The 17,328-nt window shown below is 41.9% G+C and overlaps 1 protein-coding gene across 1 annotated transcript in view; it reads left to right on the top strand.

The window, feature by feature from the left end:
• The window catches only part of mgat4a (alpha-1,3-mannosyl-glycoprotein 4-beta-N-acetylglucosaminyltransferase A), a 263,412-nt gene that overhangs the window by 131,462 nt on the left and 114,622 nt on the right, over window positions 1-17,328 (top strand). The window contains exons 2-3 of the mRNA XM_068033329.1: window positions 9,435-9,602; window positions 12,688-12,828. Coding sequence (XP_067889430.1) covers window positions 9,435-9,602; window positions 12,688-12,828 — 309 coding nt within the window. The remainder of the gene's footprint in view (window positions 1-9,434; window positions 9,603-12,687; window positions 12,829-17,328) is intronic.

Here is a 17,328-nt window from a genome sequence, read left to right as displayed (position 1 = left end):
TACAGCAAAAATGACCCATTGACAAATTTTATATGTCTGCTTACTGCTCGTTTCAGATTTCATTGTGTTGACGTGGTATGAATTTCTGCTGATAAGATATTGAAATCTGACAGTCACAATGTTTTTATTTCCTTGCAATAAAACCAATACTGAATGTAATGTAGGTAGTATACTGGCTTATTTTAAGTACTTCCTCAATTATTGCCATATTGCAATATACGCACTCCACAAAATGTTATGGAAATTGCTTTTGAGGTATTTCAAAAATGTGATAAGGTGCTATATAAATGCAATGTTTTGTTTCCTGTCTGCCTGTGCTGTGTCTCCTGCTACCGCTTCCTCACTGTGTTCCTGTCTGTCTTTGTGTGTGTGTTTGAGTATATTTTGCTCATGCTCGCTTCTCTGTCTCTCTTCCTCTTTCTTTCTTTTGTTCTTTCGTTCATTCGTTCGTTCTTTCTTTCTTTCTCTGTTGTGACACACATTGTCTCGCCATTTAAGAGGTTAACAAACAGTGCACTCTGTAATTTCCAGTCTCCACAAACAGCAATGCAATCAGACCTTGAAGTTATCCTTGCCTGTTCTTGTCACATCACCAATCCTTGTACCACATTGTTTTCCTCTTGATCGATTCCCCTCAACTTTTCCAGACAGTAACCATATTTGTTCTGATTCCCAAATAATGGACAGGATTTAATGCTGCCCTTGGAGACAGGCACAGAGGCGGGTGAGCAAACAAAATGGCAAGGGCTGCCATTCCTGATGTTATCCGGGCCCCCTGCCATTTTATCTGGGGCGGGGAATGCCGAGGACGGCCTTCCCACCCCAGGCCACTTGAGGGCCTCTTCCTGCCTCCACTTCAATTTTGTGGATGATGAAGGGGCCTGCCGCCACATAGAGGCACTGCCAGGTGAGAAATGGCAGCCTCCTAGTGGAGTCAGGTGGGGGAGTTCCTCCTTTGGGGGAAATCCATGGCCCACAGAGGGTCCACCCAGTGACAAAGACCACCCCAACCCATTGCTGGGGTCTGCCTGATTAGCCCTGACGACCCCGAACCCACTCACCTATCCTGGGGTTGCCTCCTTCAGTACTGCAGGAGACCTGCAGTATCAGCAGTGGCCCTGCTCGCAGTGATGCTGCCAGTACTGCAGAGCTGATGGCCTTCTGATTGGCCGGCAACTCTGGTGGCAGAAGTTTGTCCCATAAGTGAATGTGTTTTGAGTGAGTTAAGATTTCACCCTTTGTGTGTGAATCCAAGCAATGAATGCTAGCAGGCTAATCTGCCTTGAGATGTTGCAACCGAGGTTAATCCCATCTTCATTTAACACCCAGTCAGCACATGCTCACTGTTTAGCGATTTAGAAATGGGAATTTTTGCGAATTTTAACCCTCTTTTGCCAAGGAGCCAATTGTAACATTCTGCCTGAGATCAGCTAACTCGATGTCGACCAGCAATTATACAGTAGACTTCTGGAATGCATGGCTGCTTACCAACACCCATTCGTGCATTGACCCATTAAACAATCAGGACAGTTTCTAATACTGGTTTTAGAGTGGCACTGACTGAAGCTTTTAATCCATGAAAATATTTTCTATTAAAAATGACATCTGCATGCTTGTTATTGTATTTAGATTGCTTTTTAAATGAACTTCCAATGCCACATCAGTCTTTTTTCTTTTGCAGTTACTATGAGTGTGGATCACCATTTTCTATTGCTTATTGCAGAGCTATTTTTTCTCTATCCTACCTGAATAAAAACTAATATTGTTACTTGAAAATATAGTCTTGTAATTCAAAACTTAGGAGAAATGCCCCAGCTTTTTTACTGCTGTAGAAACAGTACCGAGACAGGTAAGTATTAAACATGCAATATCCACGTACACAAATCTTAGAAAATGGCAAGGTAAGTTGATCAAGATATTTATTTAAAGAAAACATATAGAATCCTTGGCTTTATATAGGACTAAGAGTACAAAACCAAGAAAGTTATTTGAACCTTCATAAGTCATTGGTTGGTCCTCAATTAGCATATTATGTCCAATTCAGAGCACCATACTTGGGAAAGATGTCAAGGCCTTGGAGAGGCTGCAGAGTAGATTTACCAGAATGTTACCAGGGAGGAGGTCTTCATTTTATGTGGAGAAATTAGAGAAACTGAAATTGTTCACCTTAAAGCAGAAAAGGTGATGGGAAGATTTAATAGAGGCGCTCAAAATTATGAGGCGTTCTGATAAAGTAAATAAGGAGAAATTGTTTCCACTGGCAGGTGGGTCAGAAATCAGAGGACGCAGATTTAAGATAATTGGCAAAAGAACCAGAGGGGAAATGAGAATTTTTTTTTTATGCAACAATTTATGATGATCGGGAGCACACTGCCTGAAAAGATGGCGGAAGCAGATTCAGTAGTAACTTCCAAAAGGTAATTGGGTATATACTTGAAAAGGAACGAGCAAGGGAGTGGGACTAATTGGATAGCTCGCTCAAAGAGCTGGCAAAGGCATGATCGACTAAATGGTGACCTCCTTCTGTGCTGTGGGATTCTAAAGAAAGACTTGCATTTATATAGCGCCTTTCACAACCTCCAGGATGTCCCAAAGCACTTTAACAGCTAATTAAGTGCTTTTGAAGTGTAGTCACCATTGTAACGTAGGAAATACAGCATCCAATTTGAGCACAGCAAGCTCCCACAAACAGCAATATGATAATGACCAGATAATCTGTTTTTGTGATGTTGATTGACGGATAAATATTGGCCAGGACACCAGGGATAACTCCCCTGCTCTTCTTCAAAATAGCATCATGGGATCTTTTATGTCCACCTGAGAAGATGGCATCTCTGACAGTGCAGAACTCTCTCAGTCTTGCATTGATGTATCAGCTGAGATTTTTGTGCTCAAGTCACTGGAGTGGAACTTGAACCCACAGCCTTTGTGACTCAGAGGTGAGAGTGCTACCAACTGAGCCATGGCTGACACTATGATTTTAACTGGTCAGTTTACATACTGAACCAGACTGACTGCTGTGTGGCTACATTATTGCTCATCAGATTAGTTATGTTGCATGAATAATAGCAGATGATTTCTTCAGCTTTAATGGCATATTAAAAGTCAGGGGACTGGCTTAGGGATGGATGCCTGACCTGGAAAAACCTGAGTATGCAGCGCTACATGGCCGGCAGTGATTAAATTCCTCTTCCCTCTGGTTGGACAGATCGAGATCAACTGCTCAGCTGTTCCAAGATGCTGGCTTCCATTCAAATGAGTGAAGCTGTTTTGGGACATGTGGCTGTCCAGGTAGCCTGATTTCATTAGATCACGGGGAGCTGGAGTGACAAGTGCCCTTGAACACAAAAATGAGAGTATCTCAAGAGGTGGGAAATGTCTTAATATTTTACATGACGCATTCATTTATGCAGTAAGTCCTCTTTTTGTCCTTCGTCCTTTTATTCTGCCTATTTCCTTCACCTTTGACATTTTGCTGCTTTTAATATAAATCATTGAAATATAAAATCAAGCAGTATTTTAGATTTGGACCAAAAAGGAAAATCTATGTTGATAGATCAAGACTCGTATTGATTTAACCTTTCCTCCTCCCCAGTTTCAGTTTAAAAATTGTTAATGACCCTGTTAATCTAGGAATGGACACCATGCACCAATATCAGGTTTTTGTGAATGGAAAGCTGTTTCCAGTGGCATTCCATAGGGCTCAGTGTTGGGTCCCTTGCTGTTTGTGGTATATATTAATGATTTGGACTTAAATGTGGGAGGCATGATGGGGAAATTTGCTGATGACACAAAAGTTGGTCGTGTAGTTGATGGTGAAGAGGATAGCCGTAGACTCCAGAATGATGATGGCTTGGTTGAGTGGGCAGAAAAGTGGCAAATGGAATTCAATCCGGAGAAGTGTGAGGTAATGCACTTGGGGAGAGCAAATAAAGTGAGGGAATACACAATAAATGGGAGGATATTGAGAGGGGTAGAAGAGGTGAGAGACATTTGGAGTGCATGTCCACAGGTCCCTGAAGGTGGCAGGACAGGTAGATAAAGTGGTGAAGAAGGCATATGGAATACTTTCCTTTATTGGCCAAGGTATAAATACAAAAGCAGGGATGTACTGCTGGGACTCTATAAAACGTTGGTTTGGCCACAGTTGGAGTATTGCGTACAGTTCTGGTCACCACATTATGGAAAGGACACACTTGCTCTGGAGAGAGTGTAGAGGAGATTTACAAGAGTGTTGCCAGGGCTTGAAAATTGCAGCTATGAGGAAAGAGTGGATTGACTAGGGTTGTGTTCCTTAGAACAGAGAAGGCTGAGGGATGACTTAATTGAGGTGTGCAAAATTATGAGGGGCCTAGATAGAGTCAACAGGAAGGACCTGTTTCCCCAAGCGGAGAGGTCAATTACCAGTGGACACAGATTTAAGGTGATTGGTAGAAGGATTAGAAGGGACAAGGAGGAAAACCTTTTTCACCCAGAGGGTGGTGGGTGTCTGGAATTCACTGCCAGGAATGGTAGTGGAGGCAGAAACCCTCAGTTCTTTTAAAAGGTACCTGGACATGCACCTGAAGTGCTGTAACCTGCAAGGCAACGGACCAGGTGCTGGAAGGTGGGATTAGATTGGGCAGCTAGTTTTTCAGCCAGCACCAACACTACAGGCTGAATGACGTCCTTCTGTGCTGTAATTTTTCTATGGTTCTAACAGAATCACAGAATCAGTGCAGAAGGAGGCCATTCGGCTTATTGTGTCTGCACTGGCTCTCTGAAAGAGCAACTCCCTCAGTTCCATTCCCCTGCCTTCTCCCCATAACCCAACACATTCTTCCTTTTCATATAACTGTCTAATTTCCTTTTGAATACTTCAATTGAACCTGCCTGCAGCGCATTCCAGACCTTAACCACTCACTGCGTGAAAAAGCTTTTCCTCATGTCACTTTTGCTTCTCTTACCAAATACTTTAAATCTGTGCCCTCTCGTTCTCGATCCTTTCACGAGTGGGAACAGTTTCTCCCTAACAACTCTGTCCAGAACCCTCATGATTTTGAATACCTCTATCAAATCACCTCTCAGTCTTCTCTTCTCCAAGGAAAACAGTCCTAACTTCTCCAATCTATCTTCATAACTGAAATTCCTCATCCCTGGAACCATTCTCGTGAATCTTTTCTGTACTCTCTCCAATGCCCTCGCGTCTTTCCTAAAGTGCGGCGCCCAGAACTGGACACAATACTCCAGCTGAGGCAGAACTAGTGTCTTATACAAGTTCAACCTCCTTGCTCTTGTACTCTATGCCCCTATTAATAAAGCCCAGGATACTGTATGCTTTATTAACCACTCTCAAACAGTCCTGCCACCTTCAATGACTTATGCACATATACACCTCGGTCCCTCTGCTCCTGCACCCCCTTTGGAATTGTACTCTTTATTCTGCATTGTCTCTCCATGTTCTTCCTACCAAAATAAATCCTTCACATTTCTCTGCATTGAACTTCATCTACCACCTGTCTGCCCATTCCACCAACTTATCTATGTCCTTTTGAAGTTCTACACTATCCTCACAGTTCACAATGCTTCCAAGTTTCATATCATCTGCAAACTTTGAAATTATGTCCTGTACACTAAGGTCTAGGTCATTAATATAGATCAAGAAAAGCATGGGCCCCAATATTGATCCCTGGGGAACTCCACTACAAACCTTCCTCCAGCCCGAAAAACATCCATTAACCCCTACTTTTTGTTTCCTATCACTCAGCCAATTTCGTATCCATGTTGCTACCGTCCCTTTTATTCCATGAGCTACAAGTTTGCTCACAAGTCTGTTGTGTGGCACTGTATCAAATGCCTTTTGAACGTCCATGTACACCACATCAACATCATCAACATCAACTTCCGAAGAAGGGTCACTGACCCGAAACGTTAACTCTACTTCTCTTTCCACAGATGCTGCCAGACCTGCTGAGTGGTTCCAGCATTTCTTGTTTTTATATCAACATCAACCCTCTCTGTTACCTCCTCAAAAAACTCCAACAAGTTAGTTAAACATGATTTTTCCCTTAAAAATCCATTCTGGCTTTCCTTAATTAACTCACATTTGTCCATGTGACTATTGATTTTGTCCCGAATTATTTTTTTTTGTTTTCCCGCAAACAAAGTTAAACTGACTGGCCTATAATTTCTGGGCTTATCTTTACACCCTTTTTTGAACAAGGGTATAACATTTGCAATTCTCCAGTCCTCTGGCACCACCCCCGAGTCTAAGAAAGACTGAAAAACTATGGCCAGTGCCTCTGCTATTTCCACCCTCACTTCCTTCGGTATCCTTGGAAGCATCTCATCTGGACCTGGTGCTTTCTCCACTTTAAGTACAGACAGCCTATCTAATACTACTTCTTTATCAATTTTAAACCCCTCTAGTGTCTGTCTTACCTCCTCTTTCAACATAATGCATGCCTAAGGCGTGATTATATAAGGAAAGTGTCCCTAAATTGATTGAAGACTCCTGAATATGTGTATTCCAGACCAATTGTTAGGCTAGATCCTGATGAAGGGAGTGTTGTGTATCTGAGCAAACTGACATTGGCAAAAACAGGAGCTGGTAACCTTTCAGGTGGGGTGATTTTGCTGTGGGAAGAGGTTAGAACGATACACTTGTGAAAGAGAGAAGAGGCTGGGGTGAGAAGGGAATGCTCACTGATGCCAAGGGGACATAAATTTAGGATTAGTATTAGTGGCATAAAGAGGAGCTTAGAAATAAAAATTTTATACCCGATTATTAGAATGGAATGTGTTCCCACAAGTTGTTCTTGAAGCCTAGCCAATCACTGCATTTAAGAGGGAATTAGATACAGATTTGAAGAAGAAAACTATGAAAAGGCTGCTGTTAAATAAGATTAAGGTCGGTAGCTCCAGTGTGGAACTAGCATTGGTACAATCACAATAGGTCAAGTGACGACAGACTGTGATTTACATTGCTGAACACCAAAGTGACAGAAATCATTCTGAAAAGTTTTATTAAAAAATTATTTTTGTTGACTGTCTTATTGTGCAAAGATTTTACAAGGAAGTTGGGTCAGTTGCCATTGGATTCTAATTCAGTTTAGCATATTGACAAATTTTGTTATGCGAATGTCTGTTGGTTTATTTTCTTTAAACCCCATTGGCTTGTTCGCATGGGATGCTTTGTATTAATCTGTCCTTCAGTTTTGTGAATCGAACTACGTGACGTTTTTAAACATACATTGTCAGGGTTTTAGAGCTTTATTCTGGGATACTTTGTAAAAAGGCTTTGTCCTCTATCTGACACAAAATATACAATTAATTATTGTACCTTCTGCAAAATACACATTGTTTTGGCATTTGGCATATTTCTTCCAAAAATATGAACATTACATCCTATTTGACAAACATGCTACTTAAGAAACATTGCTGTTCCAAAGCTTAACATGAAAATTGCTTATAATTAGTTGTATGCAGTAACCAACTAAAAATTTCTATTGGCCTTAAGTACAGTGCACTGTAATAATGTAGCCTAAATCATCATGAGCATACAAGAAAAGAATCACTACAAAGTGCAATATACACATTGGGATTCCTACATGTCCATGCGTTAAGAATGGCTTTATCGGCAATCTCATAATGTGTGGCAGCTTGACACCAAAATTGACACCGAAATAGGGCACAACAAAACTGTCCTGTGGGATAATGGCTACCCCAGCCAGATCATTGCTTGTTGTGTGTCACACATACTCACGAATGGGCCTAAGGCCACCACATTCGGACCTGAAAAGTGCCCAGTCTACCCCAGATTACCCTGGAAGGGAAAGGTATCTCAAAAATTTAAGCAACAGGTGAAGCTAGCCATTGCTAGCTATGCAGTAACAACACAAGTGGTATTTCCACTGACACGATGCTACAAGCCAAAAAGACGGTCTGCCTACCACACAAATGAGTAATGTGGTATATGAATATCCGTGCCGGTGCGATGCCAGGTACGTAGGCCATACGTCCCAATGACTGACAGATCATATCAAGCAGCACGTCCCTTCAGCTGTTCTCAATAGGTAAAGTACTGACTGTATTCACCCAGCCTGTACCTGCAAAACTCAGAACACAATGTCTAACGTTGGATGTGATTCCACGATTGGACAGCACTTGCTGAACAATCCCGAGTGTGCTAAGAATTACACTAACAGCCAATTTAAGATTATCAGTTGGGCTCTCAATGTGACTCACTTACGCTTGCTAGAAGCTACATATATTCATACGCAGGGACCCATTCTCCGCAGGCAAAATGAACATGTCCAGGCTTTGTGCCTTTTTTGAAGTAAACAAAAGTGTGGGGGACAGTAGTTTCCTGATGCATTCTCCATGGCAAAGCATTGACCAATCAGACTGGACTTGCCAACCAATCAACACCCTTTTCTCAAGCAGTATAAATTGTTGCTCCCTTTGAAATTTGGCATTCTTGATGTGTGCAAGACAAAGGTTTCAACAGCATGTCTCATTTTTCAGCAATGCTCTAGTTTTCTACTATCAAGCGACTAATCACTACAAAGCAACTTCAATATCTACCTGTCACATGATATAGTAATCCTTCAAACTGGACCTTGCAATTTGTATCTTTTGTTTTACATCATACTGCCTTAACTACTCAAAAGGACAATCAGATAAAATAATTGAAAATCCATCCAAATGTTCTATTAACTCCGAGCTGTGCACCTACACTTCAAAAAATGTACAGCTTGTTCGGAGATTAAGGCAATTTTTAAAAAATCCATTACTGGGTCAAGTTTTGTTTCCGAAATAAAAAATTTTGCTGCAACAACTTACAAACTTACATTTATAAAGGGTCCTTAATGTAGTAAAATGTCTCTAGGCGCTTCACAGGAGCGTTATTTAACAAACCAAACCACATTGAGATATTAGGACGTGATCAAAAACTTGGTCAAAGAGAGAGGTTTTAAGCAGCGTCCTAAAGGAGGAGAGGGAGCTTTTGGGAGGCAACTCCAGTACTTGGGGCCGAGGCAGCTGAAGGTATGGCCGCCAATGATGGAGTGATGAAAATCAGGAATGCGCAAGAGGCTAGAATTGGAGGAGGATACCAGGAGAGCATTGGAATATTCTAGTGAAGCGATAACAAAGGCGTAGATGGAGACAAAATTCTTTCACTTCCATGGAGCAGTGGGATGTGTTTTATTATTGCAGTCTTGACCACAGTCCCTGAGAACGAGCCAGGACCTTGCCTTATGGGAGTAACTGTGCAAACCAAGGAGGAAAGAAGAAATAACTTGTGTATGAAGTTTCTAAGTTACCTGTACTTGCAACTTTGAAAAAAATTGTATAACTTTTTGTGGGGTAGATGTTTAGAGGAATTCTATAGTTCTAAAATAGTTTCTCTTGAGAATGATTTTATGCTAATGATTTCCTCCATTTATTCACAGAAAAGCTAATTGCCTATCAGCATGAGTTCCACGCATTGAGGGAGCGTCTTCGTGTGGCTGAGCATCGAACTTTGCAGCGTTCCTCAGAATTAAATGGTGTCCTGGAGCAGTTCAAACGTATAGTGGCTGCAACAAATGGGAGCAAAGAATCTCTGAGCAATTTTTCAGGTAATTTGTATTTGTGATTCATGTATTCTTAGGGAAGGCAATAAAATATAGCAGCTGTCCCAACCAAAACGGCTTAAAAATGAAATGACATTAGTTTGATTGCAGCCATTAAAAGTTGATGGGTTCAAACTGATTAAATTAAGATGCTTCAATATAATAAAAGCAAAATACTGCGGATGCTGGAAATCTGAAACAAAAACAAGAAATGCTGGAATCACTCAGCAGGTCTGGCAGCATCTGTGGAAAGAGAAGCAGAGTTAACGTTTCGGGTCAGTGACCCTTCTTCGGAACTGACAAATATTAGAAAAGTCACAGATTATAAACAAGTGAGGTGGGGGTGGGGCAAGAGATAACAAAGGAGAAGGTGCAGATTGGACCAGGCCACATAGCTGACCAAAAGGTCACGGAGAACAGGCAAACAATATGTTAATGGTGTGTTGAAAGACAAAGCATTAGTACAGATTAGGTGTGAATACACTGAATATTGAACAGCAGCAAGTGCAAACCTGAAGAAAAACAACCTGAAAAAAACAGTGGGTAACCAAACTGAACAAACTAAGATGAAATGAAATAAATGCAAAAAAATTGTAAAAAATGTAAAAAGGAAGAAAAAAATAACTAAAAATGAAAGTAAAATGGGGGGCTGTCATGCTCCTGAAATTATTGAACTCAATGTTCAGTCCGGCAGGCTGTAGTGTGCCTAATCGGTAGATGAGATGCTGTTCCTCGAGCTTGCGTTGATGTTCACTGGAACACTGCAGCAATCCCAGGACAGAGATGTGAGCATGAGAGCAGGGGGGAGTGTTGAAATGGCAAGCAACCGGAAGCTCAGGGTCCTGCTTGCGGACTGAGCTCACATCTCTGTCCTGGGATTGCTGCAGTGTTCCAGTGAACATCAACGCAAGCTCGAGGAACAGCATCTCATCTACCGATTAGGCACACTACAGCCTGCCGGACTGAACATTGAGTTCAATAATTTCAGAGCATGACAGCCCCCCATTTTACTTTCATTTTTAGTTATTCTTCCTTTTTACATTTTTTACAATCTTTTTTTGCATTTATTTCATTTCATCTTAGTTTGTTCAGTTTGCTTACCCACTGTTTTTTTCAGGTTGTTTTTCTTCAGGTTTGCACTTGCTGCTGTTCAATATTCAGTGTATTCACACCTAATCTGTACTAATGCTTTGTCTTTCAACACACCATTAACATATTGTTTGCCTGTTCTCCGTGACCTTTTGGTCAGCTATGTGGCCTGGTCCAATCTGCACCTTCTCCTTTGTTATCTCTTGCCCAACCCCCACCTCACTTGTTTATAATCTGTGACTTTTCTAATATTTGTCAGTTCCGAAGAAGGGTCACTGACCCGAAACGTTAACTCTGCTTCTCTTTCCACAGATGCTGCCAGACCTGCTTCAATGTAATGCCTTGTTATGACCAGGTGAAAAGCATAAACAGGTTTTCTTACGTTTAAAGAAGAAAAGTTGAAATTTATTAAACTTCAACTCTAATTTGGTTAACGCCTATGAATGCACAATGCGCCCACGCTAGCATGCATACGCGATACACACATGCGGATATGGACAGAAAGAGTAGAAGAAAAATAAAGTGGAAAAGTTTGAAGCAATCGCTGAAGAGGGTTTTTTTGTTACTGTGCTTCAAGCCCGCTGTAGAGTCCTTGATTGTAGGTAGATCTTGCTTTTCATTGGGGCCCAGTATTCTTCTTAAACAGTGTTCATTGTAGGAGATTTTTCTCTCGTGGGGTCATGTGTCTTCAGTGGGTTTTGGAGTTCTGTGAGAAAGAGATGGGAGCAGACAGGAGAGGCTGTGGCGAGCCAGCCAGGAGAGGTCTTTTTGATTCTGGAGCAAACAATTCTGCAGACTCTCAGTTCAAACTGTACAATTCAGAAACCCCCAGGTTGCCAAACAGGTTAGTCATGTGACTAACTGGTCTGACCATGTCTTGGCTCTGTGTAGTGTATGTCAGGGAATGGTCCTTCGTATTTCCAAGCGCTGTCTATTAATATGCAAATGTCTTTTATCCAGCCAAGGTCTGGCAATCCTTGTAAAAGGCCTTCTCTTCTTCCCAGCAATTTAAAATTTAATGTCCATGTGGCAAAATTAATATGCCTCATCCTTGGCAGGTGGAGGCCTGCATGATGGCTTTTTTTTGCACAGTTCTAAGCTGCACTCGAACGTAATTAACATTATCACCCACAGTTGCCCCACAGAACATATTGCCCCTCATTGAGAGGACAAGTTGCACACTTATTCCCAGCCCTTTGCTAAGGCCATTCTCTGTGGCGAGGGAAGGTGTGTGAGAGCAGTCTTGGATGACCTGCTGATTGAATTGTTTTACATCGCTGAGGGGAAATGTTAGCCTGCTGTCTGGTTTTGTGCATCGCCATTCAGGCCAATTTTTCCTGGTTTTGTGTGCATCTAATATGAGCAGAAGGAGAGAGCAAGTTCATAATGACAGGAATCTAAGGACCTCCATTTGTGCTAATCATCATCAGTCAGTTGGGTGGTCAGCAGTTTAGTGGGAATAGCGTCGAGAGAGCAGGAGGTAGGCCTCATTGACCAGATGAATGCAGAGGGCATGAGGGAATTAGGAGACAAACAAGAGAAAGGGGTAAGCCAGGAGACTTTGGGGTGATTCTGCTCAGGGTACAGTGGCCCTGGCTCTGTCGTCATTAATATCAATTTCTCCAGACAATATTACTATTAGGGATAGACGTGCAAAACTACTTCTCCCAATGTCTAGTTGAGAGGGAAGCATATAGTTGTGTAGCTTCCATTGCAATTGGCATAATTAGTGCTCTAAAGTTGTGGTACCACTGATGGAGGTGAAAGCGATTAGTATGATTATTCATTTATGATATTATTTAGCTTGGGACGCGTGTATTTTTTTTGTTTTAATTTTTCAAAAGTTTGGGCCTTGCATTTTAAAAAAAAAGAACCATTGTTTTACCATAGATTTTACTTATCCTAATACACCAGTATATTGAGATACAGTGACCCCATTCTGATCCCAACCAAAAACAAATTAGATTTTTAAATGTAATCCTCAATCTTGCTGCATTTTCAGATGATGCCAAAAAGCTGTTGAAAGATTTGACCAACAGAAATGCCCTACAAGTGCCAAGTATCTACCATCACATGCCCCACTTACTTAACAGTGAGGAAAGCCTTCAGCCTGCTGTGCAGGTTGGCCTCGGCAGAACTGGCGGTAAGTTACTAGAAGTGGTCTTTTCCCCTATATGAAAATAAAGGGGCAAACAAAAGTACTTTAAGCGGGTTTAAATTAAATTGTACGGTATTTATATTGTCCTATCGCAAGAAGTCCCTTCCACTCATTTGATGGAGTAAATCTATCATCTTTGACGCTGTCTTACTACTAGCCAGATTAACCTTTTTCACCAAGGATTTTGATGCCTGATGTGTATTTAAAAAAATAAACAATTATCCAATTTATTGCATTGTTCACCAGCTGAATTCAGTCATCAGCTCGGGGACAGTTCAGTATAAATGGTTTTATTACATAGTGTGAAAATCCTTCTTGGTCCAGCAAATAAATTTAATTGAGCATTTTTCAATTGGCCAATAAAATTCAGTTAACTTTTTGTTGAAAAATTATGAATGCAAGATATGCTGCAGTGAAATCTCAATTGTGAATTTCCAAGATACACCTGTGTGATAGAAAATGCCAGTGGGTTGCACATCAGCAATACCTGATGAGAAAACAAACGTTAACATTTCAGGTGGTATTGCATCTCAGAACAAGAAACTGGAAGTTAAGTAAGATTTTTCTTTTTGTAGTTTCGATCAAAATAAATGGATGGTGGTGGGCTGGGGCAACGGCAAGATCATTCCAGGTAGAAATTGAGCGTCAGGCAAACACAGAGCAGTAGTTAAATAAAAGCAAAATGCTGCAGATACTGGAAATCTGAAATAAAAACAAGAAATGCTGGAAATACTCAGCAGGTCTGGCAGCATCTATGGAGACAGAAGCAGAGTAAACGTTTCAGGTCAGTGACCCTTCATCAGAACTGACAAATATTAGAAATGTAAAAGGTTTTAAGCAAGTAAAGCGGGGGTGGGGCAAGAGATAACAAAGGAGAAGGTGTTGACAGGACAGGGTCACGGAGAATAACTGACCAGAAGGTCATGGAACAAAGGCAAATGGTATGTTAATGATGTGCTGAAAGACAAAGCGTTAGTACAGAGATGGTGTGAATTGACTGCAAAGCACAAAGCATTCCAAGCACAAACATTTTAAAAAACCAGAACAGTGGGTAGGCACAGTAGAAACAAACTAAACAAACTTTAAAAAAAACTAAAATAAAATAACCAAATAAAAAAGGTAAAAGAAAAAAATAACTAAACATAAAAAGGGGGGGGGTCCGTAATGATCTGAACTTATTGAACTCCATGTTCAGTCTGGCAGGCTGTAGCATGCCTAATCGGTGACTAGCCTGCAATAGAAGCTGGAAAGAGGTAATAACTGTAAAGAAGGGTTTTCTCAGTGAGGCAATAATGAGGCATTAAAAGAAGAAAATAATAACTAAATTTAAGATGGATAAAAACATGGGGGTGGTGAAAAATTCCAAAATGGAAGCAAATGAAAACTGGTAAGAAAGGGGTGTAAGGAGTAACTGCAACTGCTGGAAATTTTAAAATGCTGGAATCATGACATATCTACCAGCGCCCATAAAGAGGGGGAAAAGAACCGGCCAATTCCTGCAATGCTTATCTCCTTTCAGAACCGTGTGCTGACCAGGGCCTGTCTCCAGTAAAAAGTCAACATGCTCCTATTCCCCCAAATGGGACCCAGCGTATATCCCTAGCGACCCTGCAGCTAAGAAACTGGGATCATGTGATTGTGTCCTTTGCATTCCCCCCACCACCTCCCCCCAAGAAAAATAACTCAATATCCTTGCCATTAATTCCATTCCCCTCCTGTGCCATTGTCTGAAGTTGAACCAGAGTGTTCTCATCCATGGCATCCTATTCCACCTCAAGTTTAGCTTCCGACGCCATTTCTTCTTCTCAAAGACCGTCTATTTCTGTACCCTCACCAGCCTCTGCTGTTGCCTCAACCCATCTGCAGCTGAACCTGTCAACCTTGTCTTTGTCATCCCCAGACTCAACTATTCTAATGATCTGGCTGGCTTCCCATTCTTCACACTCTGTAACCTTCAGCTCATCCAAAGCTCTGCTGCCTATAATCCTATCTTGCACCAAACCCATCACCCTAGTCCTTGCTGGTCTTCATTGCTCCAGTTCCCTCGGCATCTCCGATTTTTTTCAACATTAAAGGCACTATATCAATGCAAGTTGTTATTTAGTTGCAAAAAAAAAGAGTATGAAAAGAAACTTGCAAGGGATATCAAAATCAATACAAAACTTTTACAATTATATTCGGAAAAGGTGAATAAGAGTAATATGGGCCCCTTAAAAACTGATAATGATATTGCAAATGAAAATAAGGAAATGGGGGGGGGGGGGGGGGCACATGTTAAATAATTACATTGAGTCAGTATTTACAGTAGACAAAGATAGTGTCCGAAGGAAGCTAATATTGAATCAGAGACCGGGACTCACCAACATTAACTTGAGCAAATTAACAACAATGAAGAAAATAATGGCACTAAATAGTGACAAATCCCCAGGACCAGATTGTTTCACCCCAGGGTTTTAAAGGAAGTAGGTGAGAACATTGAAGATATCCTAACTTCCAAAATTCTCTCGATTTCAGGAACCATTCCTTTCGAGTGGAAAATTGCACGTCACTCTGCTTTTAAGAAAAGTGAGCGAGAGAAACCAAGAAATTATAGACCAATTAGTCTAATGTCTGTTGTGGAATTCCTAGAGTCTATAATTAAGGACAGAGTGACTGAACATCTTGAAAATTTTCAGCTGATCAAAGAAAGCCAGCATGGATTTGTACAGGCTAGGTCATGTCCATTCCCCTCCTGTCTGATTTTTTTTTTGAGGAGGTGCCGAAGGTAGTGGGCAGGGAAATATTATTGATATGGACTTCCAAAAGCTACTTGATCAAGTCTCTCTCTGGTAAGAGACTGTTAGTTAAAGCTGAAGCTCATGGAATTGAGGGCAAATTATTGTCTTGGTTGGCAGATTGGCTCAGCAGCAGGAGAGTAGCAATGATGGGCAGGTACTTTAATTGGCAGGATGTGATCATTGTTGGGGTTTCAACTATTCACTGTATTTATTGACAGGATAGAGAGCCACATAGCCAAGTTTGCCGATGACACACAGATAGGTGGCATTGTTAGCAGTGTATATGAAAGCATAAAATTACAAAGGGATATTAAGATTCAGTGAATGGGCAAAACTGTGGCAAATGGATTTCAGTATAGGCATGTATGAAGTCATCCACTTTGGAACTAAAAAGGACAGATCAGAGTCCGTTCTACATAACGTAAAGCTGAAAACAGTGGTAATCCAAGAGATTTAGGAGTCCATGTACATAGACCAATTAATTGTCCACTTAAGGGCCTTGATTGGCCTGGGGTGGGCGGGCCATTTCTCGTCACAGCCGCCCCGCGTAAAATTGTAATGGGGATGGGAGGGGGTCTGGAATACCCCCCCCTCCCCATCCGCCTCCCACTTAATTTTACACCCCCTGCGTTTGGAGCTGGGGGGAGTGGTGCAGACGTGTAAAATTCCAGCCATTGTTTCAGTCATCAACATAGCTGTGGGGTCAACTAAGCAATTAGTTTAGCTCTACTGTGCAGTGGTGATATTGGCAATTTTGTAAATCAGATTTTGGGAGGGGCGGGTGGGGTGGGAGACCAAACTGAGGAACCATAAAAATTGGATAAATCACAAATAAATCTAATATGGAATTCAGGACAAACTTCTTTACCTAGAGTGGTTAGAATGTGGAACTCACTACCGCGGGTATTTTACCCTTGGCTGGCGGGCGGCTGAGGCCTCAAAGAGCCTGCCTGGTAAAACCAGATGGCCGCCTTGCGGGCTGGTGGGGGGTCCTCCTGATCAGGCAACCTGTGCCCCACGGAGGGCCGCCCCAACCGCCCCCAATGTTCAACACTCCCCTCCCCCCCCCCCCCCCGCCCCCTTAACCGACCCCACTTGCCTTGCTGGGTCCCGACCGATTGTCCCTGGCGAAGACCTAAAAACATACCTCATTTGCGGGGCTGCCCTTCATCTTGCTATTCTGGCTGGATGTAGTCCCAGCAGAAGCCACCGGTCCTGGTGGCGCTGCTGAGACTAAGAGCTGCTGGCCCGCTGATTGGCCAGCAGATCCATTAAGCAGGACTTCCTGCCTCAAGGAGGTCGAAGTCCTGCCCAAGACCAATTAAAGGCCTAGGGAGTGAAAAATCCTGGTCTGGCTCCCCAGGCCCGGCGGAGGCGGGCTCACCACCAATTTTTCAGCAGGTGGACGGGGCCTCCCGCCCAATGAAAAATTCCGGTCAATTACTTTTTCTTCACTTAGAAAGATGCTGCAGTTGTTTGGCCATCATTATGCGCCACATCATCTGCTTATACAATCCTGCCTAATTTACAACTATTTGCTGACCTCTTCTAAACTCCAGTATTTATTCCTTTTGACATTTGACAGTACAAGAGTCCTTCATTATATGAGGTGTATAATGAGGCAAGGCTTGGGAACCAATCTGTCATAATTCTATATAAACTCCCAAAAAGTTTTTTTTAAAACCACGCCAGCAATACTAATATAAAC

Source organism: Heterodontus francisci, chromosome 6 (assembly GCF_036365525.1).
Source record: "Heterodontus francisci isolate sHetFra1 chromosome 6, sHetFra1.hap1, whole genome shotgun sequence".
In the NCBI taxonomy this organism is placed as follows: Eukaryota; Metazoa; Chordata; class Chondrichthyes; order Heterodontiformes; family Heterodontidae; genus Heterodontus; species Heterodontus francisci.
This window is presented reverse-complemented; position numbering and strand designations above follow the sequence as displayed.